The sequence below is a fragment of the Protomyctophum parallelum genome, assembly GCF_964188405.1.
Source record: "Protomyctophum parallelum genome assembly, chromosome: 8".
In the NCBI taxonomy this organism is placed as follows: Eukaryota; Metazoa; Chordata; class Actinopteri; order Myctophiformes; family Myctophidae; genus Protomyctophum; species Protomyctophum parallelum.
This window is the reverse complement of record NC_139703.1, coordinates 50,038,221-50,053,316: the sequence shown is the minus strand read 5'-3', so window position 1 is coordinate 50,053,316 and position 15,096 is coordinate 50,038,221. Positions and strand designations below refer to the sequence as shown.

The window sequence follows — 15,096 nt, the reverse complement described above, 5'->3', positions numbered from 1 at the left end:
AAATAAATGTTTTATAGTTCACATTCAAAGTTGTCCAAGATGTCATATTATACTCCTTAAAAAAATATTCATCCATGCAACAACAATAAAGGAAAACAAAAAAAATGCTATTTGGGGTAGTAATAATAATAACAATTATAATATATTTATATAATATTTCTTTATTTCTACAAGATATATTCTTCTCACATCTATGGAGTGCTGGGTAATGACATCAACACAGATCAATCACACATCATCATCCCTTTGGAAAGACGAATGGTTTCTCACTGCAAAAAGATTAAAATAAAAAACAGCTCAGCACTCACTTTTATCTTATGTTGACACACATCGGAATATAGGCTACTGTATTTCCGATATTTTGTCTTCAGAAAACCTCCGTCTACCGGAAATAATAATGAGACGATGAAAAATGTAATAAATACTTTGAAGTTGGGCGCATACAGGTGTCGTTTATCAATCAGTGCAGTGAGACAGCAACATTTAAAATATGAAAATAGACTTGATAAGTCTGACAATGTGATGGAAATGGTAAAAAGATTTTCTTAAGTCTGTCACTTAGGCGTACACTTGATTATAGTGCTGTTTTCCCTTCTCCGATTGCCTGACGGTGGAGCTGAGGTTTTCTGATATGGACATTAATATCTTATATTTTTTTCACTAATGAAGCACATATCTTTTCTCTGAGTGAAATGCTATAAAAATAAATGTCTTGACTTGCCCAGGGAAATGGGAAACCTCCAACCATCAACACTGTAGCATTACACAAAATAAACCTATAAGCCACCACACACCCAGCTTCTCACTACTCCCATTATTCAACACACAGGAGCAGAAATCAACCATTTCGTCTCAGCACGCTCAGGAAACAGATGGACACACAAAGTGCACACAGACACACACAGTGGTCATGCTTCCACCACAGTGGCAAGCTGGCCTCCTCATGGCTGCCACCAACAAGTCTACAAACACCCAGGCTACTTCTTAACCCCTCTTTCACTTTGAATGAAAACCAGGAAATCAAGTATTTTGAATAGGAGACTTTCCCTGGTACATGGAGTGCCACACCTGGACAGGAGATGGCAGTGTAAACCACAAGTCTCTCTCTCTCTCTCTCATGCCAGTCACTGCCGGAGGCCCTGAGGCCAAATGGAACAGTGTGTGACACAATTACATGATGACACCCAAACTACATCCCGCTGTATGATTCCAGCTCTCTGCTCTCTACTCTCGGCAGTAACTTAACTTAATGATCTCCTGTCCCATCAAAAGCATTACCCGAAGTCCAAACCCTAGCCATGAATGTGACCTTTTAAAAAGAGAAGAGTGCCTTCAAGCTTTATTCTCTGTCCCTCCAAGTCCTTAGTTACACAACTGGACAATATCTTTTAATACTTAATGATAGATTATTACCAATATAAAAATCTAAACCCTCATACTCATGAGTGACCTATGGCTTTGAAAAAATATAAAAAGCAGCCATTTCCCATCGTTTCAGCCTATAATCCGTTCTGCTCTGCGTCTCTACAATACGGTCAACAGAAGTATGATAAGCTAACAAACATTTTGAAATGTAGTTCCTGTTTAACTGTTTTAACAGTTTTAGGGACAAAATGGTGCCTGTGAAGGTGCTCTTTTCTAATAAACATACAATAAAAATCTACAATTTCCTTGATAAACAAGAAATATGAAAAGTCTAAATGAAATACTTGCAGTGCTGTTGGAAGTAAACATAACTGCTAATGTCAACCGTTGAGCCAATGCATGTACAGTATGTTCATCAGTGGTTCTAAGGATTTGTTTGTTGTGGTTTTGCTGTATTTGTTGAATTAATTTAGCTTCACACAGGAGGTCAACAAAGACCTGGAAATTACACCTGCCAATAGTATATTTTGTACCTCAAATGAAACCCTCTTGAAATGTATCCATTAGCCACAGAAAGCATTTTTACACCTGGGTCAACAGCAGCTCTGGTCGTTGGTTGAAGGAGTTGTTAAAGCTTCATGTATGGATAAAAGGTACAAAAAATAAAATACAATCTAGGAAAATAAATCATTTGTCTTACATTGTATGCCTCAGAAAGGCAATGGGGGGGGGGGGGTTAAGAGACCTTACCTTCAAAAGGACCAAACAGAATAGAATATCAATATAAAATAATACAAAATAAAATAATAATAATAAGCATTTTATTTTGGCTTGAAGCCAGTAGGGGGAAAATCCCAAAGCAGAGTTTAGGGGATAGAGGGTGTTGTTTCTAGATGTATCCACTAGAGGGCCTCATGAAAGATCCTTCTAGAATCTAGAATCTAGACTGGTGTAGTCCAGTCCTGGAGGTCTGGTCTGGCAGTACACAGGTTTTCTTCACCAGGGTCATTTCTATTAAAGCCTAACGTTGAAGAACAGCTAGAGGTGGTCAACACTTTAATTAAACATCGACCCACTTTAATTAAATGAGTCACATTACAAAGACAAAACACTGTGGGGTGGGGGGGGGGATTCTGCCAACAGTTATGACCAAAAGAGACATCCACTACCATATAAAACCAGCAATCTACAGACAGATTGCTAAATAATAAGTCAATGATAATACTGTGTGTAGTATAGTGGATCATATAGATCCCCAAGTCCTAATTTGACACATTGGATGAAGAAGTTAAAGTAATGATTAAGCAAAATGTCCTCATAACTGTACATAGACCTGTACAGAGATGCACATAATAGCATTCTGGAAACAAGCTCTTTTAACCCATTCTGACCTGAGATCAGATTCATACGAGGTTTCCGCCGGACACACACTGGTCTGATGAACCCATTCTGACCTGAGATCAGATTAAAAAAATGTCAGTCGCTCTTCGATTTTTCAAAAATAGCAGACCTACAAGCTCGTATCGCGCCACTCGGTGGCGCGATATGAGCTTGTAGATCTGCTATTTTTAAATAGCTAAAGCATAACATGATGCTGACACCAAAATGGGTGCCCGGTCAGAATGGGTTAATTACTTCTGGCAGAATCTCCCGTCTCATGTCACCAGTTCACCACTGGACTTCAAGTCACTGACACAGAGCCAAAGGTTTGTCAACTCTGATGGACAACGTTACGTTGCTAGAGAACCTGCATTATTGTTGCTGCTTCGATCCCCCAAAATCCTCTTGTTGTCAGTCAGGAGTCGGACACATCTGATCATCTGTTGCGGAGATGTAGCTTGGCTCAGAATCAAAGTGTTGTCCTCTCTGGGTTTTTACTGTGCATTTCCAAGGGCAAAACCTGAGAAATACTGTCCTCCCGTCTGTCTGCTGGGGGAACGGACAAGAGGTGTGTATACCAGGTGGTGTGTGGACTAGGACCGGGATGTGTAGACCATGTGTTATAAAGACCAGCAAGGGATGATGAGGTCACTTTCTCCCCGTGTGTGTGTGTGTGTGTGTGTGTGTCTGTCAGGTGTATGAAGGTTTCTCAGGATTCATTTTGCGGTCATCCAAAAAGAGAACTTTAGCTATGTATGCCAGTGCTTGTGTGTCTTTGTGTGTGTGTGTGTGTGTGTGTGCGCGCTACATCATGTTCTCGTCTCTCAGCTCCTCCAGGATATGGATCAGACTCTCCAGTCCGAACACGTAGCCTTTGTCCAGTCCATGATGCACTGCTGTGTCGCCTCGGAAACCCTTGAAGGTGGAGTGGGCGAAGTCGATCATACGCACGTCCACCAGGGAGGGCTCTGAGAAGGGAGGAGGGGGGCGTGTGGTGGTGGAGGAGAGGGGAGGGTCACTGTGGTGAGGAGGGGCTGGTGATTGGTGGATACAGTCTGTCATGGTGGCGGGGGAGGAGTTCTGAGGGAGGTGCTGGGGGGGAGGCGACTGGGAGGTCATTGGTCCAGGTCTCTGCGTGGGGAATGTCCCCCTTTCGGACCCCAGTTCTAGCTCCCCTACTAATCCTGCCACGGTTCCTAACCCTGTTCCTAATCCCGCTTCTGCTCCTAGCCCCAACCCTGATATCTGCTCTATGCCAAACTCATCCTTCTCACAGCAACTAATCTGCTTTTTCTGGCAATCAGGAGCCAGCAGTGCCTTGGGCCAAGGGCCACGGGTTGTTTCCTTCTGTTGTTGATTTTTGGGCCAGGGGCCAATGTGTTTCTCTGTAGGGTCCTGTTGTAGATTTTGGGGCCTGGGGCCACCGTGTTTTTCTGTAGGGGTCTCCTGTTGACTTTTGGGACTAGGGCCACTGTGCATTTCTTTAGGGGCCTCTTGTTGATTTTTGGGCCTAGGGCCACTCTGCATTTCTTTAGGGGCCTCTTGTTGATTTTTGGGCCGGGGGCCACTGTCTGTTTCTATAGGGGCCGGTGGTGAAGTCTTCTGCCAGGCAGCGGGCTTCTCAGTGCTGGGAACCAAAGGGGCCTCAGGTTCCTACAGAATTAAAATCAAACAAATAAATTCTGTTAACAAATAAAAGTCAATACGTAAAAAGAACATTGTTTGTATCTGCAAATGCCTGCGATGATTTGTGGTGTGAGAACACGGTTTGAGAATACATTGGCAAACAGAAAAAGGCTACCGTTTACATACGGTAGTCTTTTTATATACCTATACAGCACTGATGAAGGTCCTATGACTGACATGTTTGCTGCTTTTTTGCACCTTTCAGAGCACTTTGAGCATGAAAAACATATTTTCTTAGTCTCTGTCTAAGAAGGAGCGTGTATTTTTCTGCCAGTTTTCCTCTACGTTTTTGAGACCACCACACCGGCTGTCAAGCCCTGAACAAAAAGGACAAAGAAAGGTGAAACAGTTTACACTGGATTTGAGGATCCTTTGCAAATACAATGATGATCTACTAACTGATTGGTGGTCCCTAACTGCCCTTTGCTTAACATTGTGTTCTTCACATTGTCTGTTATTTATCAAAAAGGAGTAAACAGATAATACTTGGATAATGATACGCGACACCGGTTCCAATAACACTGTCTGGTACCTACTTGGCAAGGCAAGCTTTGTTGTTGAAATCGCCTTGTTGTTGAAATGTGCTATACAAATAGTATAGCACATTTCAACAACAAGGCGATTCAAAGTGCTTTGCATCGAGTCATTAAGACATGCCCATTTAACACATTATAAAAAGGACATTTGAATAAAAGGTAGAATTGTATATAGCCTTAAAACAGGCCAGGGATAGAGGGTATGCTCGTGACATCGTCATCATCATACCTGGACGTTATGCGGGAATGCCTTTTAAGTGGCCTTGACAGCTCATACATCCAAATAGAAAAGTCCTATCTTATTGCATTAAACACATGACACAACATTAAACTGACTTTGCCACTCACTTTATGCATGCACATACCTTTCTCGCACAAATATTGAATATATGCATAAACGCCTGTCCTGGTTATCTGTTAAAAACAAACTCCATTGCAGTGTCCTCATGTTTGTTAGAAACACAATTTCTAATCAAACACCATATTACTTTTTCAAACAGTTATTAAAATCAAGTGACAGACATAATCATAACACCAGAATTGCCAGCCTCGGTCATTTATCACTCCCTGCTCCAAAAACGAACCTCCTTAAACAAACCGTTATGTATCGATCAATATCATTTTGGAACATGTTACCACCTCACATTAACATAACACAACATAAATTATCTTTCAAATATGCTTTAAAGGAATACTTGCTACAGCTGACCACATGACCATCCATAATGTTATTCTTATTATGTTGCATTTAATTTTATAGAAAAAATTGTAATTATGTATTTTCATGTATTTAACTTTGTTGAATGTATTTGTAATTACCGTATGTATTTTTTGTATGTATTTTATATGGACCCCAGGAAGATTAGCTGTCGCCACGGCATCAGCTAATGGGAATCCATTCAATAAACAATAAACAATACCCTCTATAGCAGTGGTTTTCAACCCTTTTCATATCAAGGCCCATTATTTATTCTGCATTTGAGCCACAGACCACCAATTGATGGCCTCACAGTCTCAAAACTTAGAAAATGTTGTTGTCGTTGGATAAGACTTTGTCCACAATTCCACGCTGTATTAATACTAATGGTACCATTAGGAGAGATAACAGGCAAACGTTGCTCAAAATAACAATTATTCTACATTCTCTAATTGTGTAGACTAAGTAGATTAAGCAATGCAGATGTTTAACAATGATTTAACTCTTGAGTGTAAAATGAAACCTGGTAAATACTGTATCTAATGGTCCATTTGGTTACCAACTCTCCATCATTTAGCTGGGAACACCTGGAACAACCTTGTAGTGGCTCCCACAACCCTCAAGGACCACTGGTGGTCACCGAACCACTGGTTGAACACCACTGGTCTAGTCTACACCACTGCATTATTGAATTATACACTGAATGAACATGGTCTTGCCATTGATCGCAAACCACAGCAATCAAAAGTGATCAATTGGTGCAGGTGCCAAACAAGAACAGAAGCACACAAACCCAGAACTGAACAACAATGCCAGCCATGCTGTAGATTCACAAACCATTGCCTAACTTGATTGCAGGTTTTAGATCATGATAGTACGTCTAATGAAACTCAAACTCAAATATAGTATAAACTGGCATAAAACAACCCAAGAAGAAACTACAAATGTACATTGTTTTTAACGATAGCCATCCCTAGATAAGACACATGACATCATCCATGGAGGTGATATAATATACAGTAAATCATTGCCTCCCCTTTTAGTTGTTGCTGAGGTATTTGCCAAGTACATTTTGCACATGACTGGAATTTGATCTCTGCATTTTATTATTAACTATTAGGAGCAGTGGGCTCTATTAATACAGCTCAGGAAGTAGTTGAGCATCAGAGTCTTACTCAAGGACAATTTGACAGTAAGCCTGGTGGTGGGGGGGGGGGGGGGGGGGGTCAAACCAAGGACCTTCCGATTTCCTACTAGCTCCTAAGCCAGTTACCAGCCAATAAACAATAGAAGGCTAGACACTAACTTGCGTTACAATATTGGCCTAGCTTACAGTATATTTATATATAAGAATTTAAGGAGGGAAGCCTCGGCTGTCACTACTGATTAGTTTAGTTATTAATTAATTCATTCATTAATTAGTCTCTAATTAATCCAGAGGTCCAAACCAAGGACCTCCTAAGCCAGATACCAGCCAATAAACGATAGAAGGCTAGACACTAACTTGCATTACAATATTAGCCTAGCTTATAGTATATGTATATATAAGAATTGAAGTTATGATACCTGGTACAATAAGGGTAACTGCCCTGCCTCTGTAATAGCAGTACATTGATAACTATCGGTATGTATTTGTGGAACTTTGGGCTTTCCTTGAATAATGTACTTTGTTTTCTTTTTGAATAATGAATAATAATTTGTTTTCTTGAATAATGTACTTTGTTTTCTTTTTGCATGCTGTAACGTTTGACTGCATTTCCCAGGGTGGTTAGGAGGGAAGCCTCGGCTGTCACTAATGATTAGTTTAGTTATTAATGAATTAGTCTCTAATTAATCCAGAGGCTATTCATCCTGTATTCATGTTATGTCGAGTATAGACGATGGATGAGTTTCCATTCCTAGTACAGTACCTACATTTAGTTGGATAAACAATCTTGCAATGTACATTGTTGCCGTTTGCAACTTTGTACATAATTTACCCAATACATTTTCTGTTCACTTCATTCTCCAGTAAAAGCTGATAGCTGCTTTGCAAAAATATGTTGAACGCTAAGAACAGCTACAACTGCATGTGAAATCTAGCCTTGTCAGATTTGTTTTTTCACCAATTGCCAAAGTTAGACCGTAAGACCATGCAGCAAGTCTGTATAGACTGTTTTGAATTGTGTTGAAATGTATAGAACAGATTTATTACGATCTTTCAAGCTTGAAGCAAATGGGACTCACAAAAAGCCAAGTGTCTCTTTCAGTCGGATGAGCGTGGTTTAGCAGGGTGTACTGTAGCAGTGCACGCTTCTGAACAATAAGGCAGTCTACATTATTTAGTTGACTAGAAAAACGTTTCAATGTATTGAAATAAAGTATGTTTTTACAACAAATGCATTCTTTTTGCATCACTTAACAAAGTCAAGTAAGGCCCTGAGCTGCCCCTGAGCGAGCCGCAAGGCGAGTGCTGGGCTGTGCAGCTGATGGCCTCATGCATCAAAGTCAAAGTCAAACGTGTCACACACACGTGTCACCGCAGTGAGATTCGTTCTCCGCATTTGACCAAATCTCTTTGAGCTGCAGCCGTGCCGCACTCGGGGAATGACTAGTGCGCCATTTGAGTTGTAACTTGTAACAGTCAATAGGGTTGGAATCTTTTATAATACATTTTGAAATGCAATTTATAGAATGTATTTTGGGTTCCGAAAACACATCTAGCATAGATTAGGTTAGCTTGACAAGACGAGGCAATGCGAGCTGGTGAGAATGCTACAGAGCCCCTAAATGGACATTAGTAGATTTTTTTAGTTTTTTAGGGGTAGGTTAATACTGAAAAGCCATTGGTTTATATTTTCAATTATTTTGTGTGAATAATTGCGGATTACGTGTTACACATGTGGTTATGCGTCTGTGTGTGTGCGCGAGTGTAATTGAAAGAAAGAGAGAGACAGAGAGAGAGATAGAAAGAAAGAGAGCGCATGCGATTACCTTACCTTTCCCTCATATATGATGAGCAGAGATGAAGAGTAGAAGCGGTACGATGCCTGTCTCTCCAGCACTTCCTTCAGGCTGCGGAGCTTGCTCAGGATAGGCTCAAAGAGGTCTCGCCTGAGGCCCGGGCCATTATGCAGGTACTGGTAGAGAGCCTGACGGAAGCCCTCGATGGAGAGACCACGGCCATAGTACTTGTTCCTGCACAGGTAGTGACCCGTGTCCATCTGGTACACCTGAACACACATGAGCACAATCAGGACCCCAATGCAAATGTGAAAATAATATTCCTGGCTCCGGAACTTCAGAAGGCAAAGCTCTCTGTCTACCGAGCAATCTTCGAAATGAGTTTTCTCAGACGGGTGGCTGGCATCTCCCTTAGAGATAGGGTAAGAAGTTCAGTCACGCGAGGGAGACTCAGAGTAGAGCCGCTGCTTCTTCGCCTGAAAAGGAGCCAGCTTAGGTGGTTCGGGCATCTGGTTAAGACCGATGCCTGAGTCTCGAGCGTCTCCCTAGGGAGGTCCTCGATGCACGTCCCACTGGGAGGAGACCCCGGGGCAGACCAAGGCGCAGATGGAGGGATTACATCGACTCACTGGCCGTGGAACGCCTCGGGATCCCCCAGGAGGAAGTTACTAATAAATGTTGCTCTGGAGAGGAATGTCTTGAGCTCTCTGGTGGAGCCGTTTCCCCCGCGACCCGACTACGGATAAACGGTTGAAGATGGATGGATGGATGGATATTCCTGGCACAATTAATTCGTAGTGCTACCTCTAATACCCATCTGACGAAATATTAATAATAATTGACCAATTGATACAATTAATAAAACCACCTAAATTCACAATTAGTAACTAATTATGAATATTATTACAGTGCTAGTAGTAGTAGTACTAGTAGTATTACCTGCATCCCACACACTCTAACCCCCAGAGTAGCTGAGGTACTCTGTTCACATTTCATCATCTGACGAGCTGCTTTCTCCTCGGAGGCGTCGTCACCGTGCTGCCTGGTTCCCATCTTTAAGTCCAGAATACAAGGGTACGAGAAGTGGTGGACAACGTTCTCCAACAGCAGGAATTCTGGGATAAAAACCTGGCTAAGGAATAGCAATGGCAACAGCAAAGATGGCTTGAACCCAAGTTTGTGAGATCGTCTGGCGCTTTCCTCTGTCTCTCTCCGTCACCGTGGCTGAGTTTCTTTCTACAGTACAAAACGTCACCTCTGATTTGTCTGTGTGTTTCCCAGGCAGGTGACTAAATTAAACACACTAATATCTCAATCAATTTGACACTCTCAGAGTTAAGTTAACATTAACATTTTAATTAACGTTTTTTACAGTGTACATACAAATCATCTGAATCAGTTTTATTGTTACTTCCATAATAAAAATCACACCCGTGTGAAGTGAAGTGATCTCTTATCATCGTACATCATCCATTCATTGTCAATGTGAATTTAGTCTTTGTGTATGACAAAAATAGACGATTTGCTTGTCTACATTATGATGTAAATTCTCCATTCATTGTCAATGGGAATTTAATATTTGTGTAAGACAAAAATCTACACTAGTATAGGTGAATATAGCAGGGGCTAGCGCCCCTCAAAAACAACAGACACATTAGAAAGAGAGCTGACAGCATTTAAATAAATAAAAAGCTGATGCATTCAAAGTGCAATAGAGATACAGTACTATTCAAAAGTGCTATTCGTCTCAAGATGTTGGTTTTGGGGTCAGTACATGGCGAGCGTTCCGATGGTTTGAAACGTCTCAGTTAAGGATACTGTAGAGTTTTCTGTCCTTGGACTCAGACCTCATGCGGCTGAGTTGTTGTTTGTGGCAGCGGAGACTCCAGGGGTTGTGAGTGATTCTCTCTGAACTCAGATCAGTGTTACCGTCCAACATCTGGAATGGGACCTCACAGTGGACCAGCATCTCCAACCTGGGACTCTTCAACTCACAAAGACTGGAGCAGAGTAGAGGGAATTAGTTTAACCGTTTCAGTTCGTAGGACGCATGAGGCCGTCATAAGGATCCCGAAATATTGGTGCCTACGACGTCTGTGGACGTCCTAGCGACGTCCCAGCGACGCGGGGCGAGATGAGAATATTCAGAATGTTTCTTTTTTTTTTTTTTTAGGCATTTCGCTTTTCGCTTTCCGTATGCTAACGCTCAGTGCAATAATTAGCTTGTCATTGACTCCCATGTTAGCGCGGCGGAAAGAATGTCTCGTATCTCCTAATCCAGGGCGCTCTCCGTGGTGATGAATGGATCGATATGCTGGCGCTTCATTTCTGCTCCTCGTCCGTCTCTCCCGCAAAATATGAACGTTTTTTGGAGCGTAAAAAAAATAATTAAGATGATCGAGGATGTGAGGTCTCTTTGTAAAGTCAACTTTTTTAGGAAAGTGTTTCTGGTTCATGGCTTTCAGAGTAAAAGCGATCAGACAACTCTGGCACCTCGGAGCTTCTATTTTGATGCACTTCCGGCAACTAAATGTGTTTTAATGATCATTTAGAAGAGAAAGGAGAATGAGAAGAGAGGAGAGGAGAGGAGAAAAGTGAGGCAATGGCAGAGCAGAATTAGTGCGATACCCACTCATTATCAAAGTAAATAATAAGAGGGCACTTCAATTTTAAAACCAACTAAAAGAAAGCAACCCAGACACGCTCCATAACCTACAGGGACGCCCCCTTAGTCAGCTGGTCTAGGGACTGTACAAACGCAAGCACAACTACTAGACAGAAAACCCATTGGTTTAGATACATCATCCAATAAAAAATGAAATATACTTCTTCATGAATTAATTTGTCAACATCTTTTAACCACGATACAATGTTTAAAGAAATTGTTCAGACACATATATGACGTACATTCTCCTTTCATTGTGAAGAGTTCAGGACAAAAAAAGCTGTACATAGGAGGGACTAGCGCCCCTCAAAAAAGTAAAGAAAAGCTACCTGACATACTGATAAGAGACAACCCCAAAACCAAAGCAAAATGTAATGCTATCTGGCCCTAAATAGAGAATATACATGGGCAGAACACCTGAGCACTGTGAACGACCCAAAACTAAGGAAAGCCATGATTAGGTACAGTGAACATAGCCCTGGAACATGACTGCCATGATGATTATCATGACAGTCATGCAGAAACTTAGCCCTGTTTTTTGCGCTCGCTGCATTTACAAGATTTCCGTATATATAAACATTCAGATTTCAAATATAAAGTACTCACAATTTGTCCCACGGGTGTTAGTTAGTAGCAGCGCCAGCGATTAGAATTGCTGCATCCCGCGTTGTTTAATAAAAAGCATTTTTATCCGAGCGCCCCGGCTACTTTTCTCAAACGGGGTTCGTTTGGGAAATCCACAGTTGCACACCGGGAGCGCACTCGCCCATTAGTCTGTATTGGCAGGGCGGTCAGCGTACCTATATCGAACACACCGAGTGCCACCCTCCTCCCGACCGATAGGGGCGCGTAGTTGAAAGCCAATGGCAAAATAACACCTCGGATAAAAATGCTTTTTATTAAACAACGCGGGATGCAGAAATTCTAATCGCTGGAGCTGCTACTAACTAACACCCGTGGGACAAATTGTGAGTACTTTATATTTTAAATCTGAATGTTTATATATACGGAAATCTTGTAAATGCAGCGAGCGCAAAAAACAGGGTGAAGTTTCTTCATGACTCTCGTATGAATACGAGAGTCATGAACCATGGCTACAGTGAACAGTACTCAGAATTTCAATAGCGAAAAGCCACCACAGACAGACCCCGCTCCCAAGGGAAGACCACTATGCATGTGCAGATATTTTGGGGATGACTCTTGGTGCTTTCATAATATATTTACACTCAAAGAACTCATTATTATATAATATGATATGATGACCTAAAAAGGCACGGAAGGCATTCATTGTTCAATTGACTCTGATGGAACAGTATGCTGAGTTAATAAACTTTACACCACATTACTGTAATGCAGCATTTATTATTTAAGCTATATCATGACATGAGGATAACCAAAATCCATAACCATGATCCATCTCACATCACTAAATCAATATTGTATATCACCCAGCTCTATGTGTGTGTGTGTGTGTGTCCCGGCGTTTTTAGTACCCTCACTAAAAACGCCGGGACAACGCTCCACACGTCCCAGACTCTTCTCCCTTCTGGCTCCAAAACTGTGGAATGCACTTCCCATTGCAGTCAGAACTGCAGCATCACTCCCAATCTTCCGCCGTAGTCTGAAAACCCACCTTTTCAGACTCCATCATGGCCCATAGCACTTACCCTATACCCCCTTAGATAGCATTTCTGTAGACTTAGATAGCATTTGATACAGACTTATAGCATGTTATGTAGACAGCACTATAATTGCATTGTATGTAGTCATAGCACGCCATAGTACATATGTATAGCATAGTAGTATAGATGTATAGTTTATATGTATAGCTTCATTATATAGATATTCCACTGTTACTTTCTTAGCTTACGCATGTTTCATGATAAATGCTTTTTATGTGATGTATTCCCATGCTTTTTTGTGTTCTTGCTTAATGTAAATCGCTCTGGATTAACCCATTCTGAACGGGAACCCATTTTGGTGTTAGCATCATGTTGTGCTTTAGCTATTGAAAAATAGCAGATCTACAAGCTCATAGCGCGCCACCGAGTGGCACGCTACGAGCTTGTAGGTCTGCTATTTTTTGAAAAATCGAAGAGCGACTGACATTTTTTTAGAATCTGATCTCAGGTCAGAATGGGTTAATCAGACCAGTGTGTGTCCGGTGGAAACCTCGTATGAAATCTGATCTCAGGTCAGAATGGATTAAGAGCGTCTGCTAAATGCCTAAATTGTAATTGTACATTGTGTGTGTGTGTGTGTGTGTGTGTGTGTGTGTGGGGGGGGGGGGGGCATGATTTCCGTGTACTTACTTCTCAGCCGAGTCGCTTTCATGCACCTCCCTCCTCTCTCCGCGCTCCTCCTTCTCTGAGGAAGAGCGGCGATGAAGGCTGCGCCGGGAATGCTTCCTCCTGGGCTGCTCTCTCTCTGGGGGCCAGTGGGGGTCTCTCTCCTCAGCATCAAACACTCCCTCCTCCACGTATGGATATGCCACCAGGTTGATATAACCGTCAGAATCTCCTTCAAAACACACCATCACTACACCTACAGGAGAGGAGAGGGGAGAGAGAGTGGAGAGGAAGATGAAAGGAGAGGAAGATGAAAGGAGAGGAGAAAGGGAGGGGAGAAAAAGAGAGAAAATATGTACAGTACAGGAACAAAACAGAAATTCAACTCAATAACCGAAAGACATATACATATATTTCTGAAATCAACTAACTTGAAGTTAAAGGGATTGTGACATTAAAAAAAAGGTTTTGGAATTGTTCTTGTTTTTTTTTAGGTTTTCTAATCTCAATTGCACCCAAAAAACATGAACTTTTAACATTCAGTCGATATTCTGTGATCTGGGGTTTTCTGGCTCAAACAGGTGCTCTGATTTGCCGGCAGTAAGTGACATCACTTACTGCAAATCCCATATATGTCAATGGGATTTGACAGAAGATGTCACTGTTTCACTGTGTTGCCTGTTTTCATTGTAGCTCAAAAGGCCCAAAAAACCCCAAAGAAAACTTCAGACCACTGAATGTTCAAAGTTCAGGTTTTTTGGGTGTAATTGAGGTCATAAAACCTAAAAGAAAAAAGAAAAAGAAATGAAAATGAATGTCATAAAACCTTTAAAGTGGTCTGCATTTCTATAGTGCCGCTATCCAAAGTGCTTTACAATGATGAACATACATTCAGCAGTCGGGGGGTTCAGTATCTTTGCTCAACAATATTTCGATGCAAAGCCAGGAGGGGTCTGGATCTGAGTGTGCTCGTCGTTGCAAGCAAGCCCACAAATAATTTATAAAGAATGGAGGTCCTAGAAATGTTGCATGCATGCATGGCTGGCTGAGGGAGTACCACAGAGAATAGAGACCTACCTTTGTACTCTGGCGTGAACTCCTTCATGTCCGGAGGCAGAGACTCATAAAACCTCTGTTCTCTGCTTATCATTGGTTTACACACCGTGTGGTCGTCATAGCGCATCATACTAGTATGACCGCCCACCTACGCACACGCACAAACGATACAAAATATAGATATACATCCATAAATATATATCCAAGTGATTGATATGTTGTATAGAAAAAAATCACACACGTGTGAACTGAGTGGTTCAATTCCCCCCCCCCCCCCCCCCCTCTCTCTCTCTCTCATTAGAGACACTACCCCTCTCACTGTTTCTGGCGCCCCCTACTGCTATTATTAAGTCACATACTCGTGCTTACACAGACACACACACAAACAGGTACGAGGACATTGCAAGCTGGTTGTAGGAGTGGTTGCACCACTCAAAAAAGGAAAGAAACAACCTTTGCTTTAACATTCTGTAACTATTG

The 15,096-nt window shown here is 41.7% G+C and overlaps 1 protein-coding gene across 2 annotated transcripts in view; it reads right to left on the bottom strand.

Moving 5' to 3' along the window:
* Positions 1 to 15,096, bottom strand: part of ip6k1 (inositol hexakisphosphate kinase 1) — a 35,074-nt gene continuing 19,978 nt past the window's right edge. Inside the window, exons 4-10 of one of the 2 annotated variants that reach the window (XR_014569682.1) lie at positions 14,638 to 14,764; positions 13,585 to 13,816; positions 10,426 to 10,607; positions 9,547 to 9,722; positions 8,643 to 8,876; positions 3,001 to 4,398; positions 1 to 2,751 (exon numbers count right to left, since the gene is read on the bottom strand). Coding sequence is in view for 1 of the 2 variants with exons in the window: in XM_083772098.1 (XP_083628224.1) it covers positions 3,550 to 4,398; positions 8,643 to 8,876; positions 9,547 to 9,722; positions 10,426 to 10,607; positions 13,585 to 13,816; positions 14,638 to 14,764 (1,800 nt within the window). In the remaining variant the exon portion in view is untranslated. Of the gene's footprint in view, positions 2,752 to 2,926; positions 4,399 to 8,642; positions 8,877 to 9,546; positions 9,723 to 10,425; positions 10,608 to 13,584; positions 13,817 to 14,637; positions 14,765 to 15,096 lie in introns of those variants that run through there. The other variant, XM_083772098.1, reaches the window with a different exon arrangement.